Source organism: Arvicanthis niloticus, chromosome 3, assembly GCF_011762505.2.
Source record: "Arvicanthis niloticus isolate mArvNil1 chromosome 3, mArvNil1.pat.X, whole genome shotgun sequence".
Lineage (NCBI taxonomy): Eukaryota > Metazoa > Chordata > Mammalia > Rodentia > Muridae > Arvicanthis > Arvicanthis niloticus.
Window position 1 is genome coordinate 17779221 of NC_047660.1, and position 18659 is coordinate 17797879.

Genomic DNA, 18659 nt, shown 5'->3' on the forward strand with positions numbered 1-18659 from the left:
TGATCCTTTATCAGTATTGAAACAGGCTTTTGAATCATGGCTTTACTACCGTTAGTTACAGAGGCTGGAGAAAGTTACTTCTCTTAACTATTCTTTTATTAGCTTGTGAGGTTAATCTTAGTTTAGGGAATTATAACATGGTTTGTGTGAAGTATCTAGAGCAATTGTTACTGAGAAGTAATCATTCAGTGGTGGCTACATATTGCATAAGTTTATCACTACATAGTCCTTTTAGACCTTATTTTTTCCTTCCCTTCCTTCTACTTTTCTCCCTAGAGAAAATACTAGCTGTTTTTGAGAGATATTATAGAGTAGTCTGGTTTTTGATTATTAAACAATGATGAATTTAATTTTTTATACTTTATAATTCATTTCTTGCAAAGAAAACTTAAAACTTTGAAAAACTGAAACACTTGAGTTTGATTATAAATTATATTTTAAACTTTCTTTATATTGATACAGGAGTATAAAGTCATCCTGGTTATGCTTCATGTCCCTTTACAAATCAGTTAGTTTGTTTTAACTTTTCCTTTTGTTTTTAGGTAATACAGCCATTAGTCCAGCAACCCATTTTACCCGTTGTGAAACAGTCAGTCAAAGAGCGGCTGGGTCCTGTACCTTCAGGTACTGTTGAACCAGCAGAGGCCCAGAGTGCTACTTCAGACCTTCCCCAGGTAAACAGCAGCTTTTATCAGCAGCTCAGTCAAATAGGTTCTCCATCAATTAATTTTCCTTGGTAACTAGAATTACAGTTAATATTGTATGTTCTACATAGAAATATGGTATTTATATTTTTGACTATACCTATATGTTAGCTTTATCATAACACTTTTTAATCTTGAATTCATTTTCCTAGTTAATTCTCGTGAGAAAGACCTCTTTTTACTTTGTGGAGATGTATTTAAACAAATTTGCCTGAGAGTGAAGTTCAGTACACTAAATTTTATTTTTTCTGTTATCTTTTTACTTAGAGTTCTATCTCCTGATAATTATGCAGTAGAGTGAACAGAGAACTTTTGAGAAGGGAAGACTTAAGCCATCAGGTTACACGTGCTTGATTGATGCTATGTTGATTTAAGTACTCACTTGCCCTGCTTAGTACTTTGCATCACTTCCTATGGACTGGGATTCTTGTCTCCATATGTTGTTTCTTTCCACTTCCACACTTGATTGGCAGTTTCTTGTTTCTATACTCTCAGTCTCAAAAATTTAGTTTTTCTTTTTCTCTAGACATTTCAAGGTATGCTGTGCAAAATTGGGTTAGGGTGTATTAACCTACTTAGAGAATGGATGCATGTTAGCTTTCCAGGTCAGTAATTTCTAATGCGTAGAACAAGATAGTGAGATTCTCTATGAAGGTTCAGAATGCAAAATGATGTACTGTTATTTTTAAATTATCATATCTAAATAATCACTAATTACGATGTATTTACTTACAAACATTTTAGGAATGAATGATACTTATTTTTCAGCTTGTGAAGCAGGCTTATATTTTAAATATTCAAGGCTATTTTAAAATGTGCAGTTTCTACTTGTTAATATATAATTCCAGCAAGGGACTTTAGGAACCTTCTTGAGGACAGATTTTACACTATAATTTTTTAATTAATATTAAAGACTTTGTTTTTCCACACGTATTTCCTTCTTATCTTCTCTTTTCCTTTCCACTTCTTCTTCTTTCTCCTTGTTTCTCCTGTTTTTTTCTTTTCTTTTCTTTTCTTTTTTTTAAGGCCCAGATTTCTGTGGCTAGTATTGCTATGCTCAAACTCAATATATATTAGTAGAATCAGGATGTTCAAAATCCCAACAGACTTAATATATGTTTGGGGAAACACTGAATATGTCCATTTTAATTTTTTTAGAATGTAACTAAGTTATCTGTGAAGGACAGGTTGGGTTTTGTATCAAAGCCATCTGTTTCAGCAACTGAAAAGGTAAGAATAGCATGATGTGTTTGTCTTGGCTTTATAAATGTTTTCCAGGTGGCATCTTCACTTTTTTTTTTCCTCATAGCTCCAAACTCCTGCTTCTTAATAGTATTGGTAGCTTCTTTCTCCTACCTGTTTGCTGAAAAAGAACAATCCTTAGCCTAGCTTCCCTTTTTTACATCAACATTTTAATACTTGCTTCTCTTATTTTCGTGTGCTCCATTCTTTTTTTTTTTTTTTAAATTATTATTACATTTATTTCTTTATAAACATTGTGCATTTTAGGTTGAAAACTCTGGTAGTCTAATAGAAAGGACCATGAGCTACGAATGCTACATGAATGTAACCTCCAGCTCTTTGCTCCTAACTGCATGCTAACTGGGCAGTGCACTTAACCTTTCCAAATCTTTGTACTTACTGGTAGACTGGTAGATGATAATATTTATTTTGCTTTATTTACTTTTAAATGTAGTCTGTAAATGGGAAGAATGATACAAATTATTCTTTGCAGTTTAAACTTATTGCTGAGAGTTTTTCATATAAAGCTTTATAACAAATTCCTTCTTTTTTAAAATAAGAAGGTAAATAAAGATTGTTGAGCCTGTTTGTGGGTCTTTCTTCTGAATAGATGTATGCTGTTTTCATGTTTGGGATTACCCTGGTAACATTTTTTTTTTTCATTTGAGTTATATAAAGCTAGAATATTAGCAAAACATAAAGGACCTGTGTTTCTTCGGTTTCTAGTCCCTGTTATTTCTAGACTAAAGATTACAGAGGAAATTTCTGTTGAAAGTGAGTCAAGCATCTAGCTGACCTGCCACCATTTGTTCTTTAGAGTACTGCTTGATTTATTATTTACTTTGTTAAACTTTGGCATTGCTGGAAATTCAAAACTCAGTCTGTATCAGACTTTCCTCTTGGGCATCTTAGAGCTAAAAATGAGTTATTTTCTGTATAGAAGTTAATTTTAATTTCTAGACCTCACCACTAGGAGTGATTGTTTAAGTAGTGTAGTCTCGAAGCCTTAATGGTGTTGTACAAGTAAGTATTCATAGTCTCCCACTTTTTCTCTACTGCCTTCAGTTCTCTGGCTTTTTGATGCTGTATCTTAGCTGGTGTCTTGTCATTCTCCTCTCTAAGTTTTATTTTGTTACCATTCTGTCAATGCTATTTTAATGTTTGAAAATTTAAATTTATTGGCTACAATTACTTTGTTTAGTTCACAGTCCATATTCTCCGTCACGCTTCTGAAGTGCTTGCTATTCTGTTACTCTTGCTATGCAGTGTACTTTTTCTAGCTCGAGGAGTACCTTTGTGTGTATTGTCTTGTGTCTGTCCTCTATCTCCCAAGGTTTCTGTCTTGTTCTCTCTCACTTTCTTTTTAGCTTACTCTTTGTCCCTTTCTATTAACTTCTCTCTGTCTAGCTCTAGTTTCTTTGTGGTGCTTCTCTTGGAGTGCGTTTACCCTGTCAATCAAATGTCCTGGTGCCTAGCATACCAGCTTTAGATACTAAGTTTATCATAGGATGTTCATTTGTTAAAGTATTTTTAAATCTCTCTCTCTCTCTCTCTCTCTCACACACACACACACACACAAAACTCTTTTCATAATGATAATATTTGTATTTGGAATTTTTTAAATGGGAGATTGTAGGGTAAAATTGAGCTACATTTCATTTAGAGACTTGAGGTTTTCATTTACCATTGGAGATGACATTGAACAGGTTCCCTTGACTATAAAGTAGAGATGCTAATATAATAGCCTTTTGAGTTTTAAATTTCGGTTTGATGTACACTTTTGGCAATCTAAATCCAGAGATTGAAAGAATATGCGAAGCTTTTTTAATTCCCTTTTAATGGTTGGTTGGCTATTTATTTACTTATTTATTTTAGTATATACTCCTGAAGACTTTCTTGAGTTGTTTTTTATTACAAGAAAAATTGACTTTTTAAAAATATTGGCTACGCTTTCTGGGAACTAGGGTTTATAGCAAAGATTGATTATAGATTATAAATAATTTTTCTTTGATACTTGTTTAAAATCTTTCTGTGTAATGTCATTAGTTCCTTATATGTGTAAAATTACAAAGTTGAACTCATGAAGCAGAGTAAATGTTGGTTACCAGGAACGCAGGGTAAGGAAGTTAAGAAGATAATGTCTAACAGTTATAAAATAATTTCAGAACAAAAGTACAACATGGTAACCTCAATTAATAATCATGATTTTAAGTGTTCTCATAGCCAAAATGGGAGACAGTGCTAAGTACTGGGTCACAGACAGACAGAGTGGCAATGTAATTATTACTATTGGTTAAGTGATGTTTTTAAAAAGTACTTAATATTCTTGAGAAGAATCTTTAAAATACCTTATAAATAAAGCTTTAAATCTTATTCTTCTCTCCAGAGTTCTCCATTTGGCCAGTGTTATAAAATGCATACCTATGTGTTCTTAAACAATATTGTAAATAAACATTCTAATTTACTGAATACATAATCAAAAAATTGAGCATATTAATTTTCTTATACATAAATCTTTAGATACTTAAAATGAGTTTTCTTTTGTATTTTAAATACCTGTTAGAGGTATTAACTTTTATTATTTAATTCTTACTATTTAGAATAGTATTTAGGTTATTATTATTTCTATTATAGAGCTGTTACATATTATTAAATCATTAAATTTTGGTTTGAGCTAGTTATTTAAAAAATGAAACTTTAGATAGCTTTATAGTAATCCTTTATAGTAATCCTTTATAGTAATCCTTTATAGGTTTTTGTTGTTGTTGTTGTCTTCTCATTCTTAGCAAGACTTTTTTTTTAAATAGTAGGAGGTATGGTTATGGATGCGGGAACTGGAGAGCTGGCTCAGCAGTAGAGAGCACTTGTTGGCTCTAGTAGAGGACCCAGGTTTGTTTCCCTGAACCCACATGGTAATTCACAACCATCCTAAGTTCAGAAGGTGTAGGGGATTTGGTGCCCCCTTTTGACTTCTTTGGGCTCTAGGAATGTACATGGTACATAGATATAATATGCAGGCAAAACACTAATACATATAAAATCTCAAAGAAAAAAGAAAATCATTGGAGCATAACCTCTTACCAATATAGAGAATTGACTCTTGTCTTTGTCATAGGAAATAATAATAAAATCATAGCACATAATGGGGCTTTAAACTCATCTTTGGGTTTATATTTGCTACAAAAACCCAGCTAAGGATATGACAAGAAAGTAAAATTGTGAGCTAACACCTGTTCTAAACATAGGCACAAATATTCCAAAGGTAATATTAGCAAATTCCAGTGATATGTAAAATACATAATACATTATGGCCAGGAAAGATTTAGTCCAAAAATTCAAGATGATTTAACATTAGGAATATGTCTAACTGACCATATTAGCATTGTAAGGGAAAAGGAAAAACTTGCATGACTCTCTTGTTAGAAAAATATTTCTGAAATACTTAGCACTTTGCTAAGTAGGAACTTCCCTACCTTGTTGATGAAATTTGCACCTTTCCCACCAGAACTAACATTAAACTTAATGGTGAGATATAATGAATATCCACTACTGTCAATATCAGGAATGAGACAAGATAATTCATTTAGTCACTCTCAGGTTTTTTCCCATAGGGTTTGACGAATACAATAAAGTGATAAAATGAAACAAACCATTAAAAGATTAAAAAATGGCAAGAAATCTGTTTATATGTGGATAACACGATTATTACATATGTAGAGAATTCAAAATAAACTTGCAAGCAGTTGAGATAATAGGTGAGTGTAGTCAAATCATCAGAAGTTAAGCTAATATTATGTTAGCATATGAAATTATAGCACATGAAAACGATTGAAAAATAAATGTGCTGTGTTTACTTGTAACAGCCTCTGTCCATATTTTGTGTTCTTATGATTTGTAACTTAATCTTGACTGTTGGATATGTTGGCTTCCTCTGCTGTTTTCACTTTAAATTAATTAATTAGTTAATTAATTTATTGACAGAGCTAGAGGTCAAATCCAGGTCCTTGACCATGTACTTCAATTTAATATGTAGCTAAGGCTGGCTTTTAATACACTATCCCTATTGCTTCCAGTTCCCAAGTGCTGCAGTTACAGGCATACACACCAGCATGCCTGGATAAAGTTTAAATTTTGAAAAATGTGGGTATTCTTTACCACTCTAGTTTTTAAATCTAGAACCAAGTAGATTCAAATAAAAAGCAGTATTGTAATCGTACAGTTATTTCTAAGCACATTTTACTTTTACATCTTGGCACCTTTGAAATAGGGCTGCATTGTTGGAAGTACAGTTGTAAGTGCTTTACTGTTGTTTCTCAATTTTATGTAGGAGTCCTTGAGATTGAGGCTTCGTGGAATATTTTTATCATGCTCTGTTTTTGTAGAAGGAAATCACTGGATATGGATATGGTTCTGAGACAGCTTGTAGAAACAAGGAAGTGTTCTGTTCTCATGAGCACTCGTTATTCTGATATGAAATGCTAAGATGGTTTTGAAAGATTTGTGTGTTCCTTATTCATTGAAGTGGGAAAATTGCTAGGTTAAACAAATTATTCTATTATAATGTGTATTTGATGCTGGAAAATAACATTGTGATACTCAGATTTCCAAGTTATTTATTCTGTAGATAACTTTTAACTTGTTAGAGAATTCTCATGATGAAGAAACAGTATACTCAGACTTAAAAGTGGACTGTATTGTATTTCTCATAAGTTACATCCTCTCTTTTAATATAGTTTAGCAATTTGTAACATAATAAAGTAGCATTGAAGAAATTCTCCAGAATTATTCCAGAATAGTCACTGAAGTTAGACTATAAACCAAATCTGTATTTTGATTTCTAATTTAAAATGATTTCTAATTTTGAAGAAAATTAACTGAAATTTTGATACGTGTAGAATATTATTTTTCTTTACTTTTTAAACATAAACCGTGCTCTGTGAAGCTAGAATAATGGTAGTTTTAATTTCATTTAGATTCTGAGACAGAGAATTATTAAGAGCAATAAGTTGCCCATTTTTTTTGTCTCCTAATTTCATGCTGAAAGATCAGAAAGTGGTCTCCAGATTTCTACTTTTATGCTACATGAGATGTTAACATGTTAGTAGCTTAAAAATAGGGTAATATTTTTTATTTACAGTCTTCCATCTTTCTGTATCATATTTTAGCTCAGGAACTCTTAAGATGTTAGAAGCAGTAATAATTTCTCTGCAAAATCATGGTACAGAGTTACTTGCTTAGGTTTTGTAGAATCTGCTGATACTATCTTTTCTAAGAACCAGTCATGGAATTTAGTGATAGATATAAAAAGTAAGCTCTCAGCACTGTCTTTATTATTATTTTATTATTGTTCTTGTTGTTATTATTAAACCTTATGTTTTAAAGTGTTTTTCACTTCAACCTGTAGTCATTTGCTTACTTTATGAGTATTTGCTATCATGTGTGTGATTGTACTGTTTTAGATACTAACAGCATAGTGATAAAACAAGTGAAAAGGAGACAGCTTTGGGTTTGTGTTTCCTCCCCAATTTTATAGGTGAGCACATTTAGGATACCCCACCTCTCAAGTTTACTTTAACCAAAGTCTCATAATTCTGTATTAAAAAGACGTAGGTTCAAGAATCACAAAGAAGAGAAAGACTAGATCTTTGTTTCTAGGGCCTTGCAGTGTAGATAGGAAGGAAGACATCAGGTTTTTATTGGTTTTGTTTTATTTTTTTATTAAGTAGTTAATATTACCTAACAGATTCAATGATATTTTTATGTCATAGCTGAAGGGATAAAAGTCTCTAAGATTAGAAAGAAAAGACAAACGATTAGAGCTTTAGCTTGTACTCCATCTGGGCGTGGTCTACGAGATTAAGGGACTTTAAGGAGGAAGAATGGCTTGTAGGGAATGGAGAATGACTGCTTTGGTTATTTTGGAACTACGGATTACAGTGATCATACTAAAATGTTTGTAGGATGACATTCAGTTTCTTCTTGTGCTTTATTCATCCATATAATGACAGACCTTTTTCCCTTTGATTTCCTGTTTTACATATTTGACTTTGCTTTTTTTGTTACTTGTTTTTTGTTATAGGTATTAAGTCACCAAGAGTTTGTTTGTTTCTTATACGGCTTATTACTCATTCATACCATTCATTTAAAGACATGAAATGCCATTTAGTTATTATAACTAACTATATAATACATTTAGTTCAATATTCAATTTTAGGCAGAAATGGTTTAAAGTTGGAGTTTCTTAGAAAGCAAGACTTAAGAAATTACTGATATGATTGATAATACTCTTTTTTTAAGAAATTGAATTTGTGTTGGTAGGTGTTGTCTACATCTACTGGTCTTACAAAAACGGTGTACAATCCAGCTGCTTTGAAGGCTGCACAAAAAACCTTACTAGTGTCTACCCCTGCAGTTGATAATAATGAAGCACAGAAAAAGAAGCAGGTAAACACAGATACTATAACATAAAATTTGCATATAGGAAGCCCTGCCCATTTGGTATGTACATGCCTGTTTGTGTGTCTGTTAAGGTACTTACCACATGGTCAAACTGGATGGTTTCGTTTTCCTTCTGTCACAATAATTATTCTTTTACACTCTTTTTCTGTGAAGGGAAGTTTCCTCTGGTTCATCTTTGAAACTTGTCTGTGTGGTCCAAGCTTTACAGACACACATTTTGTATATTTTGTTAACATGCTGCTTCAGTTAAAACTGCTTTTCTCTTGTATTGTTTTATTGATCTTTAGTTATACTCAAATGATAGTTTTGATTCTTTTAGGAGGCACTGAAACTTCAGCAGGATGTAAGAAAAAGGAAGCAAGAGATTTTAGAAAAGCACATTGAAACACAGAAGGTAAAATAGTAAAATTAAATTTGACAGAATTATCAGTGTGGTTATTTTTAGTGAATTTAATCTGTTTAATTCACAGTGAGAAGCACAGTTACTGTAATTATTAGTGGTAAAAGTGAAAAAGTTAATGTATCATCAACATTATGTATTAATTGATTAGCATTGGAGTTGAAGAAACTTAAATAAAGTGATGGGTATAGTTTAGATGGAACTGGTTATCACTATGAAGTAAGTTCATTTAGCTCTGTTACTGTACAATAGTTTTTGGTCAGTGCATAATGAAATCATTTTCTCATTGTTGATATCTACTTAAATAATTTGTACCGTCTATTCCTGTGTTACACAGTAGAATACTGAAAAGCCACATCTGGAATGTGTCTAGTCCAAATTGTGGTGGAAATGTTAATTATACAACAGATTTCAAAGATGTAGTATGAAGAAAAAAAATCTCAACAATTGTTTTTTTGTTGTTAACATATACATTTTGGTACACTAGGCTAAATTAATTTAATTTTTCCTCTTTTATCTTTTTAATGTGATTGATTTAAAAAAAAAAAAAAAACCTTATGGGGACACTGAGAGATAGCTCAGTGATTTAAGAGTATTTGCTACTTACTATTCCAGAGGACCTGTTTGGGTTCCTAAACCAGTGTCAGTTGGCTCACAACTGCATGTATCTCCAGCTATAAGGGATCACACAATCTTTCCTGGCCTCTGTGGCCATTTGCTTGCTCATATCATAGGCACACACATAAATTATAAAGTAAATTGTAAAAAATATTACAATTTACTTTGGCTGGTATTTCTTGGCTCACAGTTTTGGGGACAGAGTGCTCTGATTTATGACATTTAATTAGAAGTCATTTCTTGGTTGTGTTTTGTAATGAGTTGTTAGGTTGAAAAATGTAAAAATACAGAAACAATGTTTTATTGGTTTACAGTTGCGCCTTAAATGGAATCTCAGTACCTGGAGAGGCTGAAGCTATCAGATTGCTTAGTTTGTGGCCGGCTTAGGCTGCAGAGTAAGACTGTCTCAAAAACCTCCCTTAAGATTAGAAGTATGGCCTTTTCTTATTTTGGATATACCTTATTAAGCCACAGTGCTTTATGTAAAAAGCTGAAGCTGTTGTAACTAGGATAACATAATTCTGTGTGATCTCCCATTCTACTTTTCTGGTCCAGAACAAAGTAATAATAAATTTCTTCACAAAGTAAACTGATTGTAATTAAGCTGCTGTTAGCTTTACCAGGTCTGTTTTTCTATCTTTATATACTAAAAGTCTGTCAGCTTTGTTGAGAACATACAAATTAAATGTGATATTTGTTTTAACTATTTTACTGAAATTGTTTTCTTATCAGTAGTTGGAATAAGTCTCTTAAACTTCTGTTTTAAAATTTGCCAGATGCTAATTTCAAAACTAGAGAAAAACAAAACCATGAAGTCTGAAGATAAAGCAGAAATAATGAAAACGTTAGAGATTTTGACAAAAAATATTACCAAGTTGAAAGATGAGGTTAAATCTACATCTCCTGGACGCTGTCTTCCAAAAAGTATAAAAACAAAGACTCAGGTATTTTGGTTTGTTATTTACATGACTACTTATTAAGGATATCAAACATGGGTTTGGAATGGTGGCCCAGTGGTTAAGTGCACTTGATGCTCTTCCAGAGGATCTAGGTTCAGCTCCCTCACTTGGCAGCTAACATCTGTCTATAACTCCAGTTCAAGAGGATCTGATGCTGCCTTTTGGCCCCCAAGTGCACTGAACACACATAGTGCACAGATATACATGCAGGCAAAATACCCGTACATAATAAATACAAATAAATCTTAACGAAGAGAGAGAGCTTTAACATAAAAATATGAAAAGTTATTTTTTACCATAAAGGAAGAGGGGGTATAGGATAGGGGGTTCTAGGGAGGGGAAATGGGGAAAGGGGATGACATTTGTATTATAAATAAATAACCAGTAAAAAAATAAAATATATAATTAAGTTAAAAAGTTATTTTTAAGGGTGTGTGTGTGTGTGTGTGTGTGTGTGTGTGTGTAAAGCCAAGTATTAGAAAATGTGCATAATTTTGGGAAGGTAGTTTGAGGACAAAGTGACATGGTTACTTGACTGTGGCAAAGAACTATGTATTAGAATTAGTTAGTGATATAAAAGACTAGTGACAGGAAGTAACCTTGCTGTCCAGAATGGATTTTATTTGTAAAGAGGAAACTTAGGTGTTTTAATCTACATGATCCAAACAAATGACTACAATATTTTCAGATGATAGAAAACAGGTGGTACAATATTTATAGTTCATCTATGTGTATGTATGAAGCCATATTGATTTTTTAATTTTAATGTGAATTACGTGGTTATTCCTTTTTTAAACTCATTTTACTGCCAATTTCCATGATGATAACTTGGCCTTGTAACATAAATCTGTTTATTATTCATTCAAGTAGACTCACAATCCATTCAGAATAGTTCCACAATTGTTGCAGTACTGTTTCCAACATTTCAGCTGGATTCAAATTTTATTTATATCCATTATAAACTAATTATATTTCATTAAAGACTAAATCAGATTATATCAATTAACTTTTATTTCGTTTTGTGAGTACTACTACTTAGATAAAGTTAAGTCTATTTTAGTTAGTTTTCAGCTTTGAATTCTTTTCTCCTGACCTCATTTTTTAAAGGTTTAGTTTAACTTTTTAAATGTTTTAATAACTCACGTTAACATGGTATAAAAGTTATACATAGGATTCTCTACCACCTCAAACCTCAGCCCCTGATACAGCATCTCTAACCCCACTTTTTGTATGTGACCACCATCATTCGTTTGTGTTTTATCCTCCAATATAGATTAGGTGTATAACGACATCGTATTCATCGTCTTAATGCTCATTAGCCTCATAGTATATCAGCTCATTATCATATTATTAGTTCATGAAATCACACCTGGTTATGGTTTTAGTGAATTTTATAAAAGGAATAAGGAAGCTCACAAACTAGAGTAAGATTACTAGCAATAGAAAAAAATGTTGAAAATCCTAGCTTTTTTGAGGCCAACACAGGAGAATCCTGACTAGTGCCATGCCAAAAAAAAAAAAAAAAGAAAGAAAGGAGGGGGGAAACAGGAGTGAATATGAGAAAAATGTTAACATAAGCTCAGAGTATTAATTGTTATTTGAAACATTAATGACTTTCAGATGCAGAAAGAATTGCTTGACACAGAATTGGATTTATATAAGAAGATGCAGGCTGGAGAAGAAGTCACTGAACTTAGGAGAAAATATACAGAATTACAGCTGGAAGTACGTTTTTTACAGCTACACAGTTCACTTGAAAGGAGATACAATTATGGTTAACATGAACATGTAGTTTTTGGTTCTAGTTAATAGTCTCCCCCCACCCCCTCGTGTGTGTTTGTGTGTGTGTTAGAATAGAGATGAGGAAACAGGCTAATTGATTTTACTAAACTACTGGAGAAAGTAGTTTTCAAAAAATACTTTAACATTTGCTTGTTAATTTGATTATGAATGTCAGAGGACAGTTAGTTTATGGGAATGGGTTCTCTCCTTTTACTCTGTGGTCTCAGGGACTGAGTTTGGAAGTTTGGCCCTCTGAGAGTTTGTGCTGGCTTGAGAAACTGGTATTTGCTGACACACTGCCTCTGCTTGAATACCCTAGTGCCTCCATTTCTACTGAACTTCAGTCCTCTTTCTGTTTTTGTTCTTGTTTTTTTCTTGGGGTTAAATATAATTGGGCTTTAGAGGTATTTGTATGGGAAGAGTCTTTGTATGTATAAAGTCATATGGGCACATTGTGCTAAATTGCCAGAGCAGCATTGTAAATCTGGTGAAAACATGTCTATTGAAGTTTTGCCTATAGATGGTGCTGTGGGTGTTTTAAAAAGAGAAAATAAACTTAACTTATAATTTAGTTACATGATTATTATATTTCATTTCAAGTGGAATTGATCTCTGTTACAAACCATGGATGTTTAACATTTAGCAAAATGTTATATAATAAAATATGAAGACATAAATGTCTATATTTACTATTACCTGACATAACTTAAAATAGTATTTTTTTTTAATATTTTAGGTTATTTTGTTTAATTTGAGTAACATTTATTTATTTATTTATTTATTTATTTATTTAGACAAGGTTTCTCTGTAGTCCTGGCTGTCCTGGAACTCTCTCTGTAGATCAGGCTGGCCTCCAAACTCAGATCTGTCTGCCTCTGTCTCCCGAGGGCTGGGATCACCATGCCCGGTGAGTATATATTTTTTAAAAGTTTGTTGACACTGATTTTTTTTTCTCACTTTACAGTACAGTAGAAATTTGTTTAGTGCTGTTCAAGTATTAACAATTTAACTTTTGGTATCTGCTGGACATGTCCTAGGCTCCATCTTATCTGAGGATTATAAAAAGCTGTGAAATGTTGTCCTAAACCTGCACCTGAATTTCCTTGAAACATGATCTGTTTTGCCTATGTTTGACCCAAAATATTAGACTTCTTATATTAATTTAAAAAATTTTTTTTCCATAGGAATATTCCATGCCATTGGTGATATAAAAAAACATTGTAAATTTTTTGATATAATTTAATATATTAATATTTAATATATAATTTAATATATTATTTGATATAAATAACATAGAAATTACTGTTCCATGTTTTGCTCATTGTAATTCAACCCAAGATAGAATAGTATTTTCCAATGTTTTATGATTCAAATTTGATTTACGATCAGTGCTCACACCAGAATATGCTCATTACATTAATTTTTCTATTGCTTGTTAATAGAAAGTGAACAAATTAGTGACCAAAGATTTTAAGATCAAAAGCATTTTGAAAGGTCTTATTGAATATGAATAGGATTTTTTGGAGGCTTTTAGTTTAAACTCCAAATTATAGGCTGCTAAAGCTTACTTTTCAGGGAGCATCTGTTTTGTCGTATCACTCTTCAGGGCATACTTAGGATATGTTTAATCTTATGCCCTCACACTCTCCCTAATCCCTCTTCTTTTTCCAAGTCAGGGTTACTGTGTAGCCCTGACTGTCCTGAAACTTGCTCTATAGACCAGGCTGGCCTTGAAATGACAGCACTTGGATCAGAGGGGCGCATTACCACTGCCTAGTTAACCTTTTTCTTTTAAAGTTATTGTTTTGTTTATTTTAAAATTTTAATTGTCTGTGTATGGTATATAACATGTTTTAATATATGTATATACATCATGGAGTGAATTATCAGAGTAATCTATTCATCACCTCACATATTTAATTTCTTGTGAAAATACATTTAAAAACTTGTCTTGCTCTTTTCACATACTTTGATCAATTGTACTTACCATGCTGTACAGCAGATGGTACAGTTCATTCTGTTGTACATTTTGACTAGCATTTCTCCATTTTCCACACCAGCACAGTTCTTACTAATAGCCATTTTTCTGTTCTGTGAGATTGATGTTTTAGACTTAGTGTGTAAATGTACTCTAACAATGCTAGTCTTTCTGTGCTTGGTTTATTTCATTTAGCATTATTATTTGATTCTATGTTTATTTTGGTAATATTAGGACCTGATGTTCTTACTTGGATGCCATTTAACCATAACCTCATCAGCCTGTTCATCATTGTGTTTATCTTGCTTCTAAAGTTTGTATATATAGTTACCCAAACTAGAAATGTGGAAGGAATCTTGTGTGATTCTACCCTTTGTTTACCCTTCACATCCAGCTAATTGCCACATTTTAGATGAGTTACTCCCACAGTTTATTTTTGAATGGGTGCTTGCCAGTATGCATGTGTGTTTGTGTACTCTATGCATGGTTTGCATCCATGGATGTCAGGAGAGGATATTGGATCCCCTGGGACTGTCAGGCACCATGTAGGCGCATGATACTGAACCCAAGTCCTGTGTAAGAATGACTCAGTAATTTACCTGTCTAGGAATTGAGCTTGTACGTTTGGCACTTTGTATTTGTGTGTACGTTGCATGTGTGGGCAGGTGCTACTGCATGTGTGGAGGCTATAGGACAGAAGTTAATGTTGAGTGTATCCCTCAAGCTCTATTTTGGAGGGGGGAGAGGAGTTCACTGAGTCTGGAGCTCATTGATTTGGCTAGTCTGGGTGGCTGGCTTGCAAGACCTAGGGATCTCCCTATCTGTGTCACCCCATTTACTGAGATGTCGGATGTGCGTTAGGACTTTACTAGGTGTTAGGGTTTGACCTTAGGTCCTCATGCTTGCATGGTAAGCACTTTAATTACTGTGCCAATTGCACAGCCTGAAATTGCACTTGAGGTCAAGGACTGCTAACACAGGTGTTTATAGAATGTCTGTCGAATAAAGGAATGGTGCACTACACAGAAGAAATTATGTGGTAGACTATTAATATTCTGCTTTTGTTCTATGGTGTGGTCAAAACTGCATTTGGGAAAACTTATGTCAGCTGAGTCAACAGAATAAATAATAAACTAAAGCATTTATTTGAAAATTAGATAAAACTTGAAAAGTCTAGAGTATAGTTCAGTGTAAAAATATGTTTATTATCTCTGTAGTTATGCTGTAGTCTGCATTAACTTGACTTTTGAAATGATGTCCAGCATTCTGTGTTATTAAGAGATCCAGAGTTACCAATCTTTTTGTCATGTGTTTTGATGTCTTAGAGTATGAGCTTAGTTTGAGAGGGAAGAAAGGTAAGGTGACAGACAAGTTGGCTCAGTGTATAAAGTTGCCTGCTGACAGACCTGATGACTTGAATTTGTTCCCTGGAATCTATATGGTAGAAAGAGACACAAAATAATGTAATGAAATTGTAAATATTTTTTAAGTTGTTATATTTTAAATATTTTCCAAGAGTACATTTAGTTATTTTAGACTTTTAAATATTATGTGATTATCTAAATACTACCTCAAACAGCATAGAAGTTTGAATCATTTTCCAAGATATAACCCTTGGCTTGAGTTAACAGTTGTAGTATTCCTAATTTGAAACTTGGTGTGCTCAACAAGTAAAATCAATGCAGATATTTCAAAATTTGAAACTCTAAACTCAGAAACAGAGATTTAGGCATTTCAGATTAGAACTCTCAATGACTAATTACCACATTGTGTAACCTGTGTGGTTTTTCTTTTCTAGGCTGCTAAAAGAGGAATTCTTTCATCTGGCCGAGGTAGAGGAATTCATACAAGAGGTCGAGGTGCAGCTCATGGACGGGGAAGGGGGAGAGGTCGAGGACGAGGCGTGCCTGGGCATGCTGTAGTGGATCACCGGCCCAGAGCATTGGAGATTTCTGCATTTACAGAGAGCGATAGAGAAGATCTTCTTCCTCATTTTGCGGTACTTTCTTACCACCTAACAAAATAATACTAATAATTGTTACTCAGGTTAATAGATGCAAGTAAAGAGCAAGTTAGGAAAATGACATGTAATTTAAATTCAGTGATACATGGGGTTTCCTTAATCTATAGTAGTGCTTCATTTTTAGTTATATAATAGAAACAGGGTCTTTTTGTTTGTTTGGGAGAAATGTTATAATTCTTTTTTTTTTTTTGGTAGATCAGGATGGTCTCAAATTCACTGACTGCCTGAATTGTTATTGTTAAACTAGATGTGTTTTTAAATACTGTAAGGTTCATGATTTAAACTTCATTATTTTAGAGAGGGACCTCAAGAGTAGGTTTATGTTGATAATTTAAGGAAAAGTTGTCATTTTATATAAAACATTCAGATTTTTAAATATGAAACTGAAGTTTTGTTAATATTATGCTCTTGATAGAGTTGAATAGGACTGAAGCAAGAGCTGCGTTTGATGTATGATATAAAAGTTGCCTTATTCAGACCAAGGATACAATTCAAGAGAGTTTATCTAATGGCAGTAGAGTAGCTTGGAAGAGAAGCAGATTCTAGCCCCTAATCATCCATTGTTTATTTGGACTTCTGGGCTTCATTAGGCTAGTGTGCAGAGTGGAGATTATATTCACCTCACCCTTTCATCTTACTTATTTCAGTTTGTAGTGTTACCCTGACTTTAAGTTACTGAGCATTGGTACTACCCTGGGTATTCTGGTAATACTTCAGAGAGAGGAAGAATCATTGGATCTTTACTCTCACTTCTTGTAGATGCATTGGTTTGACACAAATCGGTTAAGATAAACTATAGCTTGTTAAACACACAGCTCAGGAACTCAGAGGAGTATGTTTATCCCTGGCATGTGATACAAAGATGAGTGAGGGAAGTTCAACAATTAGTAAAACTGAAATGGAGAACTAGAAGAATAGGTAAACTTGTAAGTGGTATAAGGCGACTTTGTCTTTTTAGAAGTTTATATCTCAGTGTTTGACACTCACTCCCAGCTTAATAGTTAATGCTCTATCTGAATATAAGGAAGTTATAAAGGAAATGATTGATGTGTAAGAAGTAACCAAAGTGATTAATATCTACCCAGTGGGTAGCCTGAAGAGTCCTGTGCTTGTTGGATTCAGAGGGCTAGAGAATGAGAACTAGAAAGGTGCTTGGAGATAAAGTCCAGCTCTCCCTGCTCTGTTCCCACTTCTGCAAAGGAAAGGAGATCCAGACAGTTAAGTGCCCTGCATACAGGTACTCAGCTACTTAGGGGTAGCAATCAATTGTGAAAATAATCCAAACAAGGTGAGTTCATTGAAATCATGTTTCACTGAGACTAAGAGGCTTGAGAAATAAATATTCATTTATTTCTGAAAATTGTTTTATAAGTGGAGATTTTGAGTTCTCAAAGTTACTTGAAATTCATACATGAAAATACTAGTGTTAGGCAAGGGTACACATTTCAGAGTGCCTTTGCATCTTTTTATCACTAAGCACAGGAGAGGAGGCTAAAACAACTGTCGTTAGCAAAAATGCTTTTAAATTCTTGTCTAGGGAGACCAGTAATAATAGTAATAAAAAATGGCTAAAATTTAAAGGGGACGTTTGGAATAATTTGAATTAACACCGATTTGGTCAGGCTTCTCTAGAGGAATAGAACTTACAATGATTTTATGTACACACACAAACACACACACACACTCACCGAGGGAGGGAGGGAAAGGAGGGAGGGAGAGACAGAGAGTTATTAGAATGGTTGAGATAGGATGGGGGTGAGGGAAGGAGAGAGAGGAGAGAAAGGAAAGGGGATTTATTAGTTCCAGCTAGGTCAACAATGGTTGCCTATACTATACTAACGGACAGTCGAGGCTTCTAGTAGTTGTTCAGTCTTCATGTCCTTTATATAGGCTGCCAACAGAAGTTGTGGTCTAGATTAAAGGTGTAATTCTGTACAAAATATCTGGGTTAAAGATATATATCCTACCTCAAAAGATCCAGGTCCCAATAAGTGGTTATTCTCACTTCAAATAAATCTAATTAATAATTTTCTCACAGGTCTGACCAGCCATTCGGTTTTAGTTAATTCCAGATGTAGTCAAATTGACACCAAGAATAACCTTTATTGTGCCCATTTTATAGATGAGGAAATAAAACCTTGAGGAAATTAAATAACTTGTTCAAGTTTAAATTGGTTTTAATTAGTATATGATTGTAGTTTTATTATGGAATGAGAAGGAAAAATATTAATAATGTATAAAGGACTTATTCTTGTGTGGTTAAAATTGCTGTTTACGAAAATCTTTATGTGGAGGAAGAAAAGCAACAAACTGATGAGGCATAATGCAGTATGCTTAGTATTTAAGAGTTCTAAAGTTTGTTTGCCATAGTGTAATGCATAGTAAGTGAACCCACTTTAGTCAGAGTTAAACTTGTAAGGTAACAGTCCTATATCTTCATTTTGGTAATTTGCTTGACTAATTGTAAAAATTGCTTAAGTTGTCTGAATCTTTT

General features: G+C 33.3%; 1 protein-coding gene across 11 annotated transcripts in view; it reads left to right on the forward strand.

Annotated features, from left to right (window-relative positions):
- Rbm26 (RNA binding motif protein 26) overlaps positions 1-18659 on the forward strand; it is a 71855-nt gene that overhangs the window by 35505 nt on the left and 17691 nt on the right. For 7 of the 11 annotated variants that reach the window (XM_076930591.1, XM_076930592.1, XM_034497120.2 and 4 more), the window contains exons 13-19: positions 543-674; positions 1863-1934; positions 8265-8390; positions 8725-8799; positions 10200-10367; positions 12003-12107; positions 15941-16141. In XM_076930591.1, coding sequence (XP_076786706.1) covers positions 543-674; positions 1863-1934; positions 8265-8390; positions 8725-8799; positions 10200-10367; positions 12003-12107; positions 15941-16141 — 879 coding nt within the window. The remainder of the gene's footprint in view (positions 1-542; positions 675-1862; positions 1935-8264; positions 8391-8724; positions 8800-10199; positions 10368-12002; positions 12108-15940; positions 16142-18659) is intronic. The other 4 variants (XM_034497122.2, XM_076930596.1, XM_034497125.2 and 1 more) reach the window with 1 other exon arrangement.